The following is an 18489-nucleotide window of genomic DNA, read 5'->3' as shown; positions in this document are numbered from 1 at the left end:
GTGCTGTGTAGTAACGTTCCACTCGCCCACGCTACCCCTCCATGACCTGACTCTGCTCTCCGGCCAATTCAGGTTTCTGGAATAGGTTGGCGAGGGAAGTTACTTTTTCAAACACAGACTGAAATCACACCGGTAAGGCTGCCACCACTCCCTTAAGTTCAGGGGAACCCAGAGACACAATCCAGGGAGAAGAGTGTGTCCAATTAACCTGGCAGTCCCCCCTCCTTACAAGCTGCATCTACAGGCTTGCAGGCAGAAGTTCACTCGGTAAAGCGTGACTAAGCAGAAGGCTTGAATTTAGCTATTCCCCGGAAAAGGCACAAAACACCAACAGGTTCTAAATTAAAAGTTTATTTTAAAAGAATAACTGTAAACATGTGGAAAAACCACAGGCACTTCTTGAGAGTCTTACAAACATGAAAACAATAACGTTATACATTATAACTAGCTTTACATACTCACACAAAAAGGAATACCCTTAGAGAAGAGAGAGTCCTTTCAAGCTGTTGCGTATTGGAGATAGTTGAGGATTTCCATTTCAAAAGGACGAAACGGCTGTTAAGGATGGAGATTACAGCCGGGCATCTTTGCGGATTGCAAAGCAATGGCATAGAGCAAGCAATGGCATCTAGCAACGAACAAAACATCCCTTGATCTTTTATCCACAATTCTGACTTTGCGTCGTAACTTTTGGCCAATCAAGAGTCTTAGTTTGATCAGCTCATTCTTTTGCAGCTGGGTCAATTTAGGTTTGAACCCTTAATCAAAGAATCTTCCTCCCACCTGTGGAAATTAACCAGATCCCCAATTCTCAGCAATTTGAAAACAAACAACCTCCGGGAAGGAGGAAGAGATTCACACCCACAACCCAGGTGCCAAACCTTCCATTAATCAAGGACCCCTTTCCTCCCATAAACCTCTCATGGCAAGGAGCCAGAAAGTCTGGGTTTTAAAGATACACAACTCCTTTTCCCAGGGTCCTTGCGGCTGATAAAATACCCACAAGGCCACATTCTTCTGCTTGACCAAGGAATGATTTTTCTAACAATGATAACTTTACTACATGCTGGATCTGCAATACAAGTGTGGGATTCTTAGCAAACAGAAAGGCCATAGAGCAAATTTTTCTTCATTTGCAAGATGAAGAGCCAGAGCTCAGCAGCAGAGCATCTCCATGAAAAGGTGAGAAGGAGCCCTACTTAAAACATCCTGGAAAACCTTTGCCAGTCAGATTGGACAGTGGTGAGCACTATGGACCAATGGTCTGATTTGGTATATGGTAGCTTCCTATGTTCCTATTCATTTAAATACATTCATATCACATATGTTGGCTTGTTGGGTGCAGAGTTTGGATTTTCTGAGCAAGGATAAAAGTCAGAGCCTCCTGGATACTATTCTAGCCAACAGGTACTTATAGCAAGCCCAAGAGGAGCAGAGAACTATCTTAGCTTGCCTTGCCGAAGAGCTTTCATTCAATATTGCATTGCATTTCCAATGCAAAGGTAATCATCGCTGAGAACCATGTTTCTGCGGCTTTTTGATGGCCCCTTTATTCAATGCAACCTCCCTGGGAATTTACCATATACTCTGCTCACTCTTTTCCATTCCCATCACCCATTCCCCCTGTTTTCCATTAGTAGAGAATGTTATCTCTGCTTCACAGGCAACTGTGGGGAACCGGACCAGGGGCGGTGGGGAGTCTGCATCTAGCTGGAGTAAAAGAATAATTGTGCATCCAGTCCAATGTAGATTCTGGGTTGCCCTTATTAAACTAACAGTTAGCCACATTTTCTTCAGGATGAAGACTAGATGATTTGCAATTTTTTACACAATGTGCTCCTTATATGGAGCTGCAATACTTGAAATAGTACACAGTCAAGCTGACATCCCATTTCATAATCAGAAATAGACTGGCATTTCTTCAAGATATTGTCAAGTGTACTGAAGCTCAGGAGCTGTCAACAGTTTGCCTTACTCACTGAGTATAGCACAGTACCAGATAACAGATTGGAGTGACACAGGTCGGGCAGTAAACAGTTTGTCAAAGGCATCCTTGAACCATAAAAGTAGACTAAGAAACACAGGGGGAGAAAGAGCTGTGTCTATACAATGACTATCTCTCATTGTAGATCTGCATGAAATAAGAGAGATAGTTCATCTCAAGCAGCTCTTGCGAACAATACATTATGGGTCTATATCGCATAGGCCAGCAGAAGGGGAAACACGTATAGAAGAATATACAAGCTTGTTTTGAAAAGAAACCTGCCAATACATTTGTCAGGAAGAATAGTTTGGTTCCAAACTACTGATTCCAAAACTAACAATGTGTTTGATGAATCAGTTTGGAAGACGGGCAAAATGGAAATTGCTGTCTCCTGCCCCCACCGCTGCCATACCCCACCAACCACTTCTGCTGTCACTGCACTCCATGCCCCGCCACTTCCACTGAGACTGTGCCCCAGCTCCTGGGGTGAAGCAGGGCACCTCCTCAAAGTGTTACTGCCAATTGAAATGCCTAACCCAGTGGGAGCCAGGGCACTCCTTAATTGCTTCTCAGCTTCTCTGCCTGGGAGCAGGGAAGATCTGTGTTGGGTGCTACACAAGTGATCACAATCCAGCTGTAAAATTGTATTCAGAGCATCTTTTGCAACCATGTTTTCAAACCACAAGAAGAAAACTATGGAAGACTGCTAGGTTATCCTTCCTGGATTGGGATATACAGTAGTTCCTCACTAGACAGCACATCCACTAAGTTAACTAAAGTTTATATGACTATGAAAACTGCAGCCAACTTTTTCTTTAAAATCCCAGCTGTAATAATTTGTTCTTAGCTGCAATAATGTTGAGTCTCTCTCACACACACACTTTTAAAATTTTATACTTAAAGCTATAAAAAATTTAAATGGAATCCTTGGGGAGCATAATTTCATAAGGAAAATAGAAAGAGACAGGCTGATATTCTGGCAGAAATGTCTTGTTAACTCTAGAAACTTTTCCCTAAATTAATTTACAATTTAAACAAGGAGGCAGATTGTTTATAATTTTTCTGTTAAATAGATTGAAATGAGAAGATTGGTTCAGATATACTGATTGTCTTTGCATCCAATCCAACACACATAGAGAGGGTTCTGTATTGCTTTGAGGTCTGACACACCAACACCACTTGCCCAGCATGGCTGTTGAATAAAGCAATGTTCCTTTCTGTGAATAAGGTTCATGCTCATTCAACAGAAGCATTTGATATATTAGATCCTGAAGCTGCTATGATGAACAGGTTTTTACAATGAAGAGCAGTCACATTTCTAGTTGTTATCCGTACAATCGTTTTAAACTTATACGTAGAGTGGATTTGAATAAGAAGGGTTCTAGCTTCTGGTCAAAAAAATAGTGGCATTATTAACTTTAAAATCTCTGAATAGCTTCTTTTTGGAATATTTGAGAGATGTGCCCCCATTACTTCTTATAAACAGAGATCAAGAGAAAATTGCTTTTCTGGGGCCAGGGGGACACTCCATTTATATAATTTCCCTCACAGGAAAGAAGATCTGCTACTCTGGCCCATAGCAGAAATGTGGGAAAGCACTCTACTTTGGTTTGCAAGTATGAGAGATACTGATGGTATCTTCAGAAGGAGTCATGAGAACTGCAAGGGCACATTGTCTGAATTCCACAGAATTCACTCAATATTGATACTGACTGTTCTACAGTCTTCTTACAAAACTAAACACAGAATACTGTTGAAGGAAAGCAAAGACAGTGGTACCTCAGGTTAAGAACTTAATTCATTCTGGAGGTCCGTTCTTAACCTGAAACTGTTCTTAACCTTAGCTTTAGCTAATAGGGGCCTCCTGCTGCCACCGCGCTGCCGCCACACTATTTTTGCTCTCATCCTGAAGCAAAGTTATTAACCCCAAGGTACTATTTCTGGGTTAGCGGAGTCTGTAACCTGAAGCGTCTGTAACCTGAAGCATCTATAACCTGAGGTACCACTGTATATTTCCTTCTCCTAAGTTTCTAGTTAATGTATGTGTTGCTTTAAACCACACAAGGGCACTGTTTATCTATTAACTTAACCAGCACTTGTTTGTAAACTTCTCTGTCTAAGTGAACTCCAACCTAAAAGCTGGGTCATTTTGTTTGTTGTTCTCTACAGACAAAATTTCTACTTTTTCTTTCTTATCTCTACTCATCCTGTAGTCCCTGCATGAATAAAGCCTCTGAACTCCAGAAACTGTGACTACCTCAATATAATTCATCCAAGCTGCGAAGTCTGCTAACACATACACACCCCAAAGTACTTTTTCTAACCTTTAATGTTATTGCAACAAACCAAGTATCACTTGCTAAGTGTTTACTTCTTCATTTCTTTCCCAACTGGAGTGTTTTAAAAACGAAGTTGAACCTGGTGTTGATTTAATTATGTGAAATAACCCTTACTTTATGGACAATTATTGGGATAAGAACTCTGAAGACCATGGGCATGACTTAGCCAACATTAAACCACTTGAATTTTTCTTGATGGAAGATATTTAAGTGCATTCTTAATTCATTTGTTAAAATCTATTGTTCTTGAAAGTGCTTGATCTGGGCCAGATTATATATTTTTTATTTAATACATTTCAAGTTTTCAAAAATTGACTAATTTACAATTTAAAAAATATTCCAAAGACAACATGCATTATGCCCACCAGAAGATATTCCTTACCCATTGGGTCTAAAGTCAGGCAATGGTCTATCCAAGGGGAGACGATCACTCAGGTAAGCATTGTAGCCATAATACTGGAATTGTTTGAGGGCAATACGTCTGTTCTCAGGGCTCAGATCCTGACCCCAGTGAGCAAAGAGGGATGAATCAGTAAAAGCCTCTGCAGGATTTTCTTCTGGTTTCAGAGGTGCTTCTGTAAAACAATAATATATATGATTTTTTTAACAACAACAACAATGCAATTTAGAACTTTTATTTATACAAGGTAATATTCAGGTTTGGGGCAAATTTGTAAGTTTTTACAATGCTACTATAATATTTCATAAGATCAAGCCTGGTTGGCATCCGTCTGTCTCAGGAGAAAATGGAGGAGTGAGCCTTTGGGACTGAAGTCAATCTGTTGGCAAGCCAGACTTGGCTAAACACCAGCCTGGCCTAGGGTGGCTATACAAAAGCTTTCATAAACAGGTAGCAACCATTCAATGAGCCCAATATCTTTACTTCAGAAAGATATGTATCTAACTACACAAAGTCAGTCTGCTATCTGGTCAGTCTTTAAGGTAAAGGTAAAGGTACCCCTGCCCGTACGGGCCAGTCTTGACAGACTCTAGGGTTGTGCGCTCATCTCACTCTAGAGGCCGGGAGCCAGCGCCGTCCGAAGACACTTCCGGGTCACGTGGCCAGCGTGACGAAGCTGCTCTGGCGAGCCAGCACCAGCGCAGCACACGGAAACGCCGTTTACCTTCCCGCTATAAAGCAGTACCTATTTATCTACTTGCACTTTAAGGGTGCTTTCGAACTGCTAGGTGGGCAGGAGCTGGGACCGAACGACAGGAGCTCACCCCGCCGCAGGGATTCGAACCGCCGACCTTACGATCAGCAAGTCCTAGGCACTGAGGTTTTACCCACAGCGCCACCCGCGTCAGTCTTTAACAATAGCCAAATTCTGGCACAGGTGGTCCAAAACACTGCCAGGTTTAGCATGTGGCCTGATTATTCAGTGTGCAAAGCATTGGAACTTCAATCCTAAAAAACTGAACAGCCGCAAACGCGCTAGGTTGGCAGGAGCAGGGACCGAGCAACGGGAGCTCACCCCGTCATGGGGATTTGAACCGCCGACCTTCTGATAGGCAAGTCCTAGGCTCTGTGGTTACTTAATTATAATTACTTTTTTGAATTGGCAAGTGATTGGGCAAAGCCACAAACTGTGGCTTATATGACTGGGCATTTAAGTCCCTGTGTCAGTGGGAGATGAGCCATTGGCCTGGTTTGTGCATCATTCTAAAGACGTGGTTTATAACAAACCACAAGCTGTTCCACAGACAATTAAACAAAACATGACTCTCTCTTTTTCAAACATTTATTTAGTTTTCCAGCTACTCTTGTCATGTGCCTTTGTAACTGGTTGAATGTTTGGGATGTGGTGGCCAAACTAACCATGATTAAGGAAAAGTGCTGGGTTCACATGTGACACCAAACCATAGTTAAAACAAAGCAAGCCATTAACAATACATGACTTCAGATTATAGTTTGTTGGCAATAAGCAAATGATAGTTAAGCCACTGAGCAGGATTTGGATATCATAGTGAGCCATGGTTTAATAAACCATAGTTTAATAAATAGAGACTTAGCATTATGTGTGAACCAGGCTGTTTTCTTGCATTGGCACAAGGAACTCACTCCTCTAGTACAACAAAGTTGTGGATTATAAAGAATTTAAATGGTCCAGATTAAAACATGCCAAGTGCCTGTGTATGTGGGGGAAGATCACTCTGTGTGAGCTTCAGTTTACAGACGTTAAGCTTCATCCTGTGTACTGTTCTGAATCTGTACAGCTGGGGAGATGCATTTATTTTATGGAAATATTTCTCCACATTTTTGTATTTTACATCCAGAGAAGCTGCTTGCAGGATGCTAAACTGTATTATATTATGTCAAATACCATTCAAGGTCTTGGAGGTTCTTGTAATAAATTATGAGGAAGGGCTCGACTTGTGAAATGTCAAGTCACAGTAAAGTGTTGCATCTGAATAACGTCTCATTGATTATCCATGACCTGACACGCTGTCTAGCAGCTTTTGCATTTCAAAAACCTCTTTGTTTTCTGAATATACCAGCCATTTTTGGTTACTCGCACACAGAGGGCAGGGGAACACATTTCCTCTTCTTTTTCCTTTTAAAGGAATACAAGCCAATCTGACTGAAAGTCATTGTGAGTATTGGAGGGAAGTAATGTATTTTTGGGAGCACAGATCTTTGAACTGTAGCACGTGCTGGGTTTCTATTAATAGAGCCTGTACCCGTCCCATATATTGTTCTATATTTGGAATAATATGCTATATTAATGTATTAGATTCTATGGGCTTCTGCCCAGTCATAGGTCTTTGGTCAGAATTTACATACCAGGGAAAGCTGTAGAGAGAAACTGACATTGTACCTGTTATTACTTGCCGGATAATATCATCCATTTGGCTTCCCTTTTTTGTTTCATCAGAGTGATAGGCACCATAGTGCCTAATATTTATTGCAAGTTGATAGATATCCCTAAAATACAAAGGCCCCAGCAGAGATAGATGTGTTTGAATACTTTATTATGTTTTCTTGCTTGTTAGCTCAAGAAAGATAACTATTCACTTTTGATATCTAAGATACTTATTCACTTTGAAATGAATAAAATGAGGCGGGGTTTCATCCTCAGATTGCCAGATATTGATTCTAGGTGTTTTGGGGGTGGCTACTGTGTTTTGCGGTTGACGCTGTGGGTTAAACCACAGAGCCTAGGACTTGCCGATCAGAAGGTCGGCGGTTCGAATCCCTGTGAAGGGGTGAGCTCCCGTTGTTCGGTCCCTGCTCCCGCCAACCTAGCAGTTCGAAAGCACATCAAAATGCAAGTAGATAAATAGGTACTGCTCCGGCGGGAAGGTAAACGGCGTTTCCGTGCACTGCTCTGGTTCGCTAGAAGCAGCTTAGTCATGCTGGCCACATGACCCAGAAGCCGTCTGCGGACAAACACCAGCTCCCTTGGCTAATAAAGTGAGATGAGCGACGCAACCCCAGAGTCGGCCACGACTGGACCTAATGGTCAGGGGTCCCTTTACCTTTACCTTTACCTTTACCAACATTCCTATCTTCATCAAAGCTACAAAATATAATGTGGTTGGGATATAATGCTTACTGACCAGTTCTGTATCATGTCATAGGTGTACAGGACACACACACACATACATACAAACATACACTTTAATTTCTGGAGTTCGTAGAAAACACAAAACTAGCAGCTAGTTAAGTCACAGCCATACATTCTTCAATTCAGATGCATTTGCCAACCACAGCTCTTTATTAATGCAGTTCCACACAATGTACTCTAGAAAAAATTCTGTAGACTCTTTTGATTGCTGTCTCTGGAGACTGACTGAGCCACACAACAACTCCTACACTATCACCCATAGGCCCAAAAGGCAGTTTCAGCAGGCAAGATAAAAATATATATGAGGAAAACAGCTTATGTAATGACACTCTCCACCATCCGGGATCATAACTCCTGACTTATGTCAAGAAGCTTGTCCTTTTATCTTTATTTTTAACATAAATTGAGAAGATTAAGCTGTTGGCTTCTTCTGCAATGCCTTTCTTCCTCCATCCCCCACCACGACTCTGACAAGAGACTAATGAAAGACTGGTAGCTTGCACTGGCTTTCAGTCACCTAAATATGTAGCACTTCTTAATCTGTCAAGGCACTTTGCTTCTGCTAAATCCTGGGATCAGCTCCATTTCACTTTGGGGACGAAAATCATGCCAAACCCTCATTTCAGATGAGAAACATGACCTTGACAAGCCTATTAAAAACAGCTGAATATAACAATGTGGAGCACGCATTACTTAAGGTAGTGCCTGGCTAATTTGAAGAGGGCATATATCTCATTTTCTCCTAATATGTGTTACTAGGCAGAATAGCAGCCTTCCCCAGCCTGGCGCCCTCCAGGTGTTTCAAAATACAACTCCCATTATGCCTGACCATTGGCCATGTTGGCTGGGGCTGATGGGAGTTGTAGTCCCAAAAAAATCTGAAGGGCATCAGGCTGGGAAATTCTGAAATATAGATGAAATATAGAATACAATATACAAGAGCAGAGATTCCATGTTCACAGTTTTCTGGGTTTATTCTTTCAGAGGCTTGCCAGCTTTTTTAAAAAAACCTATTGATTAACTTGCTTGAGTTTAATGTAGCCTGGGTTCATATTTTATATTCTTTCTATATTCAAGTGCCTGTTCCTTCCAGTTATTCCTGCACTAGGCTGCATCTTTTGTACTGCACATGTGAGGTGTGTGCTTCTTAAGAAAATCTAAAGATATATGGCTTGGTTTCCACTATCACTCCCCCAAGCCCTCCTCCCCTTTCATCTTCGTTGAGAATTGCACATTCGTAAGTGTCAATCTCACCTATGGTTTTCTATGCATTAGAATTCCATGTGTTATTTTTTTCATCACAGGGAATGCTTGGACTTTGAATCTGTGAATATAATATATAGAGTATATAGAGTATAGTAATCAACAGTCTTTAACTTCACCCCTGGACCCTGGGAGATATCACATAAACATGACAGTCACAAGATCCAATTTGCTAACATTTTTGAAGCATATTTTGTTGAAGGGGAAGCCTGATTTTTGTTTTTGGCTTAACACGATACTGCCCTGAATGTGTATCAAACATCCACAGAGATAATTCAGGTCAGATCTTCTTTCTGATGCCCTGAATTCTAGGTGAAATTGTGTCAGTAACATGAGGTTACTGTGTTCAGTCTGAACTTACCAGTACAACAGTACTACAGGAATTACTGGACTCAGTCCTTAGCTCACAGTGTAGCTTAGTGTTTGGTGGAGACTGTGTCTCCATAGAATTTCCACTCCTCTCTCCAGCACCACTTGCCAAAAAGACCACTGCATAAGGTCAGCAAACAGAAAGGATATTGAAATGTTGGATTCTTCTTAAGTTTAAGACTCAGAGCCATTTGTTCCTACTTTTCTTGTTGCTTTCTATTCCACAACTGCCTCTTAGAAGTAATAAGCTGGGGGAGGTGTTCAAGACAGCTGACAAAATATGCAAGAAGGAAAATAGCAACAGCAGCAGCAGCAGCAGCAGCAGCAGCAGCAGTGCACTAAATGACAAGCTCATTTGCTTCTGATCCTTTAGAAGGGGAACTCTCAGAAGAGGTTATGAGCAGGTCTAATCAGGAAGGAGGGCTTGTCTTTTTGTTTTGTTTTATGGCTGTAGTGGACTTATTTTTCCTTGAAAAAGGGTTTGGGAAACAATATATAATGTCATCTTTTACACAGCTGCCATTCTGTTCCTGTTCTCCTTCCCTAGTTCTAGCCTTGGGAGGGACTTCCCCTGTTCTTGTTGTCCCTTGGATTCAGCTAGTTTTCCCTAACTGATCTCAGAAACACATCATGGAAGTACTTCAACTGCTGGTTCTATGTGACTGACATTGCAGAACGCAGAAAACTGCCTTATATTGAATCAATGTATACAGTGACTTGCAGCACAGATTTCAGATAGCAGTCCCTCCTAGCTCTACCTGGAGATGATAGGAATTGAACCAGGAACTTTTTGCAGATAAGGCAGATGCTCTACCACTAAGCCATGGCCCTTCCCTATACATGACTCAATACACGTCAGAGCTCCTTTGTTGCCTTGTCAAAACAGAGGTTCACAAAGACCAAGAATCACTGCCACATACACAAATATGTATGATGCCCTGACGATTTTATTTCCTCCTCCTTCCTCTCATTCCACCAGAACAACTCCTTAACAAAGTATTTAACCATATGCATAAAGTTTAAAGACATGATTAGTCAACAGAATTAACCTCCCGAAGACTTCAAATTAGGCATGTGCTTAAACATCCTGCTGAATTACGAACTCCAGGAAAAAAAACAAACCCAAGGTATTCATGCATATCGATTGCTGCTGTTTCTGTGAGGGAAGAGAAAAGCAGCTTAAGGTGACAGGCTGATGGGGACTGCCAACCACAACACAGGCAAGATGCGTAGCTCTTTGAGAGCTGCGCTTGCTTTATTCAGCACTCCATTTAGCATCAATGGGCACGTTTACCTGGAAAAAAGCTCCTCTCCAGTTAACACTACAAGGGTCAGAACTCAAATTCTTCGTCACAAACAAACTGATCTACAAGAATGTGTGTGTAACATAAGCTTGTCCTCTGTCATCAGTCCTTGATCTCAGGGAACTTGCATTTGACATCCAAAAAAAGGTGCTGTTCTGAATAGAAGGTTAGTATAGCATTTAAAATTGAGGGGAGAACACAGGGATGTACCTGCATGAGCGGAAGAATTTCCACTTGCACAATGGGACTTTACTTTCTTCTCCTCTCCCCACCCCTTGACCCTGCCCATGAGCCCTTTAAATCTTCTCCAAAGGGTAAGAGGACGTTACATAATAGATTTTGTGGGGGTGTGCAGGGGACTAGTGGAAGTTGAAGATCCACTACATGAACAGAAGTCCAGCTCACAGAGTGTTGGATTTCAGTCATATGCCTCAGTTGGCATAAATATGAGAGTGTACAGGATAGGCTCCATACAAACCTGCCCTTACCCATCCCAGTTTCTTTTTCTTCTTCTTTATTTATTTTAATTTTGACAAAGTAATAATCATAAACAGGAATCTCTACTGAATGGAACTGCATTTTTGCACTTCTGCATATGTCACAGTCAGAGACCTCTATTAAATTAACCCCATATGTTGAAAGACATATGTTGGTCATATGCCACATTTTTCTTTTTAGGGTCAATTTTCTCTTTTATTTTATTTGAGAAGCTAGTAACATTTACTAGTGGCTTCTCCTTGTCTTTCTACACACTCCCTTTTCAACAAATTCCAAGCAGCGACATTCCACTGAATGAGCACCAGAGGAATAGCCTTTAAAGTCTACAAGTAAGTGTGAGCCAATTGTAAATTTAGAAAATGACATTTCAAATGTTGCCCAGCTAGACTGATTCCTTGTATCCCACTGCTGACATTTATAAAAAGGAACTGTGTTAATTTGAAGCTCTACAACACAGTCTCTGAAGAGTCATATATCTTTCTTGTTATTGTTTTCAAAATGGAAGGTGGTTAACTAATGTAAGCACTGCTGTGAACATTTTGTACAAGTGGCACAGCAATTCCCATTACAGCTGCTTGCCCAGGGTGTGTTTCTTACTTTCCCCAAAAAAACCTCACAGGATGAGTATGATGACAAGGATAAAGAAGCATAACAGATTGATGGTATTTGTGCACAGCAGTTGTGAACAGCACTGCCAGACCTATGGTATTAAAATAGTGCAGGGAAGGCTAATATATCCAGTCCAAAATGTACTAATTTAAAAAGTATTTTATACTTGCAGTTTTCATAGCTTCACTGTGACTGCTTTTGGATGGTGTGTTACTTTAAGAATATTGCTGGAAGCACCTCAAATGTGCACTTGACTTCACAGTGGGAATTATCACATATACCAAAAGCCGCAGCCCTTTGGCACAGAAATTGCTTGTGCAAAGCCAGACTTACACACTCACATCTCTTTGAAACAGACATCTTGTCTCATGCAGTCTTCAGTGAGTGACAAAAATCATGCAGCAAATTGATCCGGCTGCCATTAATTCCCACACTTTCTATGAACAGACTGCAATGTACAACTATAAGGGTGACTCATTGCTTATATACAATAAAGTCCTCCAAGACAAGAAGACAATCAGACTGCAATTCCCATCTAACTATTCCAGGGACAATGAGGCCTGATGGACAACCAGGAGGATAGCAACACAAACACATGGCTATAGCTGATGCTTCAGCCATTTGATTCATGCAAATCTATGCAAATCTTATCTTTTTTCCTTGTTAATAAAGTACACAAAGCAAAGCAAGGTGCTAAATAATGTCCTGACAAAATGTATGAAACACCTCTCCATTATGGCCACTGTACAACTGAGCATACAATACCCTTTGTAAAGCATCTGTTATATTTCTAATTTGTTTTAGTTTGAACCCAATTGGACATTGAGCCCTTACATACCCCTAACCATCACACTAGCTAATCAGAAATACATGTTTATCGCTATGTGCCTGCCATTACTGCCCACATAGTTCCCAAATGAGATATCTGGTCAAAAGCTTCAGGGAGAATCAACAGTTTCATTCTCTTTTATGAGCCAAAATTTCCTCCCAATTAGCTCTGTTTTAAAAGAAGATCAAATTGTATCAGATGTTAGATGTGCCAGTGAAACCTGCATTAAAGGGGTTGATTTGCATTTACCTAGCACTGTAGAACTAATTCTCTTTTGGTAGCTCCAATTTTCCATGACTAATTTGTAGTTTCTTAGTAAACTAGACCCAAGGTTGTTATTTCGGAATGTGAGCTAGAATCTTCAAATCAGCAGATGGGCTGGGATTCTACTCTCAATTTTCTGCACAGTGCCCAGGTAATACGCTTCAGGTGATGAGAGGATTTCTGTCTGCTGTAGCCAGTATAGCGCTGATGGGTCCAGAATTTGTATTCATTGCAACAGTTTTCTCTAAAAGAACAAATCCTAAATGCTGATTCCTGAAATAAAGTCAATGGATTTTATATGAAGGTAACCCTTTCATTAACCTTGAGAAAAGAGTCCACATTATTTACTGCATATTTGAGAAAGCTTCTGTTTTTTCTGAAGTTAGAAACAGTTACCACAGAAGTAAAACACCACACTGAGGTACGGAGACAATTAATTTTCTGTGATCTTCTCTCCAAATATCTTGACTGTAAGCTGATGGGGCATTCTTCACCCACAAAACATAGCTGAGAAGAGCATAACTATTTTCTCTAGGAAATATTCAAGAAAGAAGTGTGTACGTGTGCATGGATGGGGGTGTTTTCTGGTAAAACTCCCATGAAAAACAGTATGCAAACAAGTCCTCAGTTTCTTAAAGGAGCTGTAGATATAATTTCAAAAAAACAACATTGAAAAAGCAAGCTCATAACCTCACAAAGCTATTGGTTGTGTGCTTTAACACATAAAATTAACAGTGCCTCTGTTAGTAATTTTTCTCTGCAATTTTTCTTATTTATTTGCTTAAACTGCACAGGGTATCACTTTACTCTGTGTCTATTACATTGAGTAGATTGGTTCATCATGTTGATGTGTTCTTCATTACTTCTCCATAATAAGAACCAGTATTTCACTTTGAATATTCATCATATGGAAACAATCTCCTTAAATATTATAAATGCTCTTGCTAAAATGATTGACTGCAATGAGGCCTTGAAATAAAGCTGTAAGAAAGGAACTGTGTGTTTGTGATGCACAGCAGAAAGACCAGTAATGAGAGCTAGGAATTATGGGCAATGTTGATAAGCGAGAGTAATTAGATAAAATCATAGGGTAAAATTACGGTACTTTCTGATGTGCTCCTAGGCCCATAAATACCATAGTCATAGTTGCATTGCCACCTTCAGATTTCTATCTCCCTTCCGCTTCTTGCCTCATAGAACAATGGCAATGGCATGAATACAAAGTTTTCCACATTAAGAGGGAGGGAAGAAGAAAATTTACTCGTTTGGTTTCCTTCAAAAACGGCTCCTCTAGTTTTGTAATAGAGAATTACATCCAGAAAACTCACTTTCATTCCATCAGAGGAAGTGTCACAATTAAAATTTTAATAATAAAAGGATGGAGCCAAATGTGTTCTTGTTTAATTCCTTTGGATCAAAAGTAGTAATTTTGGGAAGCATTCATTATTGCCTTATGAAATCTTTGACAGTAAGAAAACAAAAATGCCATCTCTGTGTACAAAAAAGGAGAGAAAATAATGCAACTTTTTTTTCAATATTTACCTAGATTATGAGCTACCTACTTTATGATTCTGTACTTATCTCTTCCTGGGCTCTTGAAAAGTTACAGCAAGAACAAAAGCCAGCACTGCATGTGTCACAGTCAATCGAGGAAGAAAAAAGGGTTTCATTGAAACTCGTGCCAAATGCACTGATCTACCAAGTGCTATAGCTTCTTATGTTTTTTACCAACCTTACAAATATATTAAAATTCATTATTGAAAATGAAAAAGACATGACTGTATGTGTACAGTTACTTACAGCACAATGTGGATTTATGGAAGTAAGCCCCACTGTGTTCAGGAGGGTTTGCTACCAGCTACGTGGATGCAGAGTTGTAGCCCTACTGTTTCAGAATAATGCTAATACCAAAAATCCTGTCTGTCGTTGGAATATACAGTCTATAGTCGAGTGATGAAATACATGTTTTGCATGCATGCAAAATAACCTAGCACCTCCAGGTAGAGCTAAGGAATTATCCTGCCTGAACTCTGGAAAGCTGTGTACATTAGGAGTAGCAAAAATGGTGGCTTCCAGTGGTTATTGGACTCCCAGCTTCTAGCAGTCCCAGCTAGTAGGACCAAAAGTCAGGGGTGGTGGGATAAGCTGTCAAACAGCATCAGGATGGAACCATGTTGGCAACCCTGGTTGAAGACAATACTAAGCTAGATGGATCAATGGTCTGACTTGGGATGGATAACCTTCTTTTGTATCATTGCCACAGACAGTTCAGCCCATACTGGGAAGCGGTTATTTTACCAGTACAATGTAGCAGTGCATAATGAAAACTGAATTGTACCAATTGTACCCATGGTGGCCAGTTCACACCATTAGAAGCAATGTCACAAAGCACCTGCTCATTGTGTTAGCAGATCCTCACCACATGCTTTACACTAGCAGACCATTTCAGTATGTGGCTTTCCTGGTGTGCAGCGGTGATTCTCCACAAGATGTTTTTTTAAAATTCAGCATTGCAGTTATCTTTAAACAAAAGATGTTCCAATCTCAAGCATGCTTAGACATTTTAATGGCCCTTATTTCCTTGCTGATTGGGGAAAAAAACTGGTCTGGCCTGCTCTTGTGCCTTTAACAGCAGTTTGATCTGCAGAAATGGGCAACTGAAACTTTTTATAGCACAGTTGACAGGGTTGTTTGTAGATGAATGAGGTAATGTGAGGCAAAGGCTGAAAGTAGGAGCAGCATACAAGAAAGTGACCCGGGTGTTGGCTCTGTTCTGTTGTAGTACTTTAAGCTAATTTCAAAATTATGAAGAGGTGGCATAGAAATATCAGATATACTTAGTTTGGTTAACTACCTGTTCTAAGGATTCACCCAATAATCTCCCCCCAAAGGAGTAAGTGACACATCATGAAAAGGGTATTATTTATTTATTACTTCCATGCATTTATATATTTTCATTTTAGTATGTAAACTACCAGCAAAGAAACAATGAGCCACTGATGCTGCTAGGAATGTATAAATTTGCCTCAGTCCTTTCTGGCATTCATTAACACTTTCTGTTCCAAAGCAATTCGTTAATTTTGCACAAGCCTTTCTTCCGTTTTTTTATCCACTAATGTGGAAATACATGTAATATTTTTATATATGTTATAGTGCACAATTAACACTCCTACCTTAGCTATCAACAGTTATTTACAAATCAGTTATATTCCATATGTATTCCCTTTCAAAGTTAACGAACTTCTAGAGGGATAGTCCTGTTAAGCCTTCTGCAGCAAAAGCAAGAGAGTCACCCTGTTGATACTTTGCTCTTTGTGCCCTAATTTGGGCCCAATCAAACAACATGAATTTAAATAGGGACAAATGTCTGGTTCTTCACTAAGGCAGGATTAACCAGCTATACCAATATAAGATGGAGGAGACCTGGTTTGCCAGTAGGGGTTTTAGTATACCACAAGCTTCACATGAGTCAACAGTGTGATGCAGCAGCAAAAAAAGCTAATGCTGTTCTAGGCTGCATCAACAGAAGTATAGTGTCCCAATCAAAGGAAGTAATAGTACCATTCTATTCTGCCTTGGTCAGACCACACCTGGAGTACTGTGTCCACTTCGAGACACTACAATTTAAGGATGCGGTGGTACCTCAGTTCTCAAACAAAATCCGTACCGGAAGCTCGTTCAATTTCCAAAACGTTTGAAAACTGTGGCGCGGATTCCCATTGGTTGCAAGAGCTTCTTGCACTCAGCGGAAGCCACATCGCATGTTCGGGTTCCAAAAAACATTTAAAAACGGAAGCATTTACTTCCGGGTTTTTGGCGTTCAAGAACCAAAACGTATGACAACGGAGGTGTTCGAGAACTGAGGTTCCACTGTAGTGCAAAGCTGGAATGTGTGCAGAGGAGGGCAACCAAGATGATCAAGGGTCTGGAAACTGAGCCTTACAAGGAGCGCTTGAAGGAGCTGGGCATGTTTAGCCTGGAAAAGAGGAGAAAGAGGAGGTATCAATGCCATCTTCAAACATCTTCAGAGCTGTCACATAGAAGAGGGAGCATGCTTGTTTTCTCCTGCTCTGGAGGGTAGGACCCGTACCAGTGGATTCAAGTTACAAGACAGGAGATTCTGACTCAACATCAGGAAGATGTTTCTGACAGTAAGAGCTCTTTGACAGAGGAACAGACTCTTTTTGGGAGGTTGTGGACTCTCCTTGCTTGAAGGTTTTTAAGCAGAGGTTGGATGGCTATCTTTCATGGATGCTTTAGTTGAGATTCCTGCATTGCAGGGGCTTGGACTAGATGAACCTCTGGGTCCCTTCCAACTCTACAATTCTATGATTGTGTGGATTATTATTACTATTATAATTTAAATTTGTATCCTGCCCATCATCTGAAGATCTCAGGGTGGTTCACAGCATATTAAAGAGTAGTGCTGCTTTTAACTGTTAGAGGAAAAGATGGGGGTAAGAATAAATAAATAATGATAAAAATAAAAAACCAAATGCAAGTTCTTTTTTAAAAAATGAAAAATGCAAGGAACTTTATACAGAAGTCTTGCTTTGTTAATGCATTCAGTGTCTGCTTGACTGTGCCTTAATCGTGTTAAGAATCAAATATCAGTATTTTCCAGCTTGGTAAACAGCCAATTTTGTCAAAAGATGTCACAGCAAATACAGAGAAACAGCATTCCAGACTTTCTTAGTCACATTAAAGAGGAGTTTGGAATAACTGTATGATTGCAGTATATTCCCATGCTACGAAACTAAGATTTTTCAAAGCAATAACTTGCACATCAATTTTAACTAGATTAAGAAACCACTTTGGTAGAATAATACGCTGACATTCTCTATAGCTTATTTTTATTATTGTCAGAAACACACACATTTACATGCAAACTCCTTTAACAACAGCCAGAAGAACAACAAGCAAATGAAATATTGTTCAAACTCCATTCAGCCAGAAAAGAAAGGATTTGTGCCCATGTGTGTGTGACACATAGCAGAGCCAATCTTGAGCATCAAGTATTCTGACGAAACAGAAAAAAGGAAGCCCCAATTTTTAGGGGCAAATTATTTTATTTATTGACAGCACTGTTGTTACTATAATTTATTTATCAATCACCTTCTAAAACACTGTCTCAAGGCAGTTTGCACACAAGTTACTGATATGATCCATAGGGCCTAATGATCCATAGTACCAACACCTTGAACTTGCCTCTCTAGAAAATATTCAAGGCAGTAAACAAATGTATAAAAGAACCAAACAATGAACCGGCATTATGAATTAAGAAAGCTAAAACTCAGTACAAAAGCAGAAGCTGCCAACACTGTTGGTGAAGCTACCCCTGGAACCCATTAGCAAGCTGTTACAGAGCCAAGTGAACTTCTTCTACCACAGAGCATCCCTATCTTCCATCCCTGTTTCAGTTGTCCGACTGCTGTACTTCAGATGGTTAGGGTGGGGTACA

At 40.4% G+C, this 18489-nt stretch overlaps 1 protein-coding gene across 2 annotated transcripts in view; it reads right to left on the bottom strand.

Annotated features, from left to right (window-relative positions):
- GALNT18 (polypeptide N-acetylgalactosaminyltransferase 18) overlaps positions 1-18489 on the bottom strand; it is a 336801-nt gene that overhangs the window by 125067 nt on the left and 193245 nt on the right. For both annotated transcript variants that reach the window (XM_083477681.1, XM_083477680.1), the window contains exon 2: positions 4706-4898. In XM_083477681.1, coding sequence (XP_083333807.1) covers positions 4706-4898 — 193 coding nt within the window. The remainder of the gene's footprint in view (positions 1-4705; positions 4899-18489) is intronic.

Source organism: Podarcis liolepis (genome assembly GCF_965112155.1).
Source record: "Podarcis liolepis genome assembly, chromosome: 1".
In the NCBI taxonomy this organism is placed as follows: Eukaryota; Metazoa; Chordata; class Lepidosauria; order Squamata; family Lacertidae; genus Podarcis; species Podarcis liolepis.
This window is presented reverse-complemented; position numbering and strand designations above follow the sequence as displayed.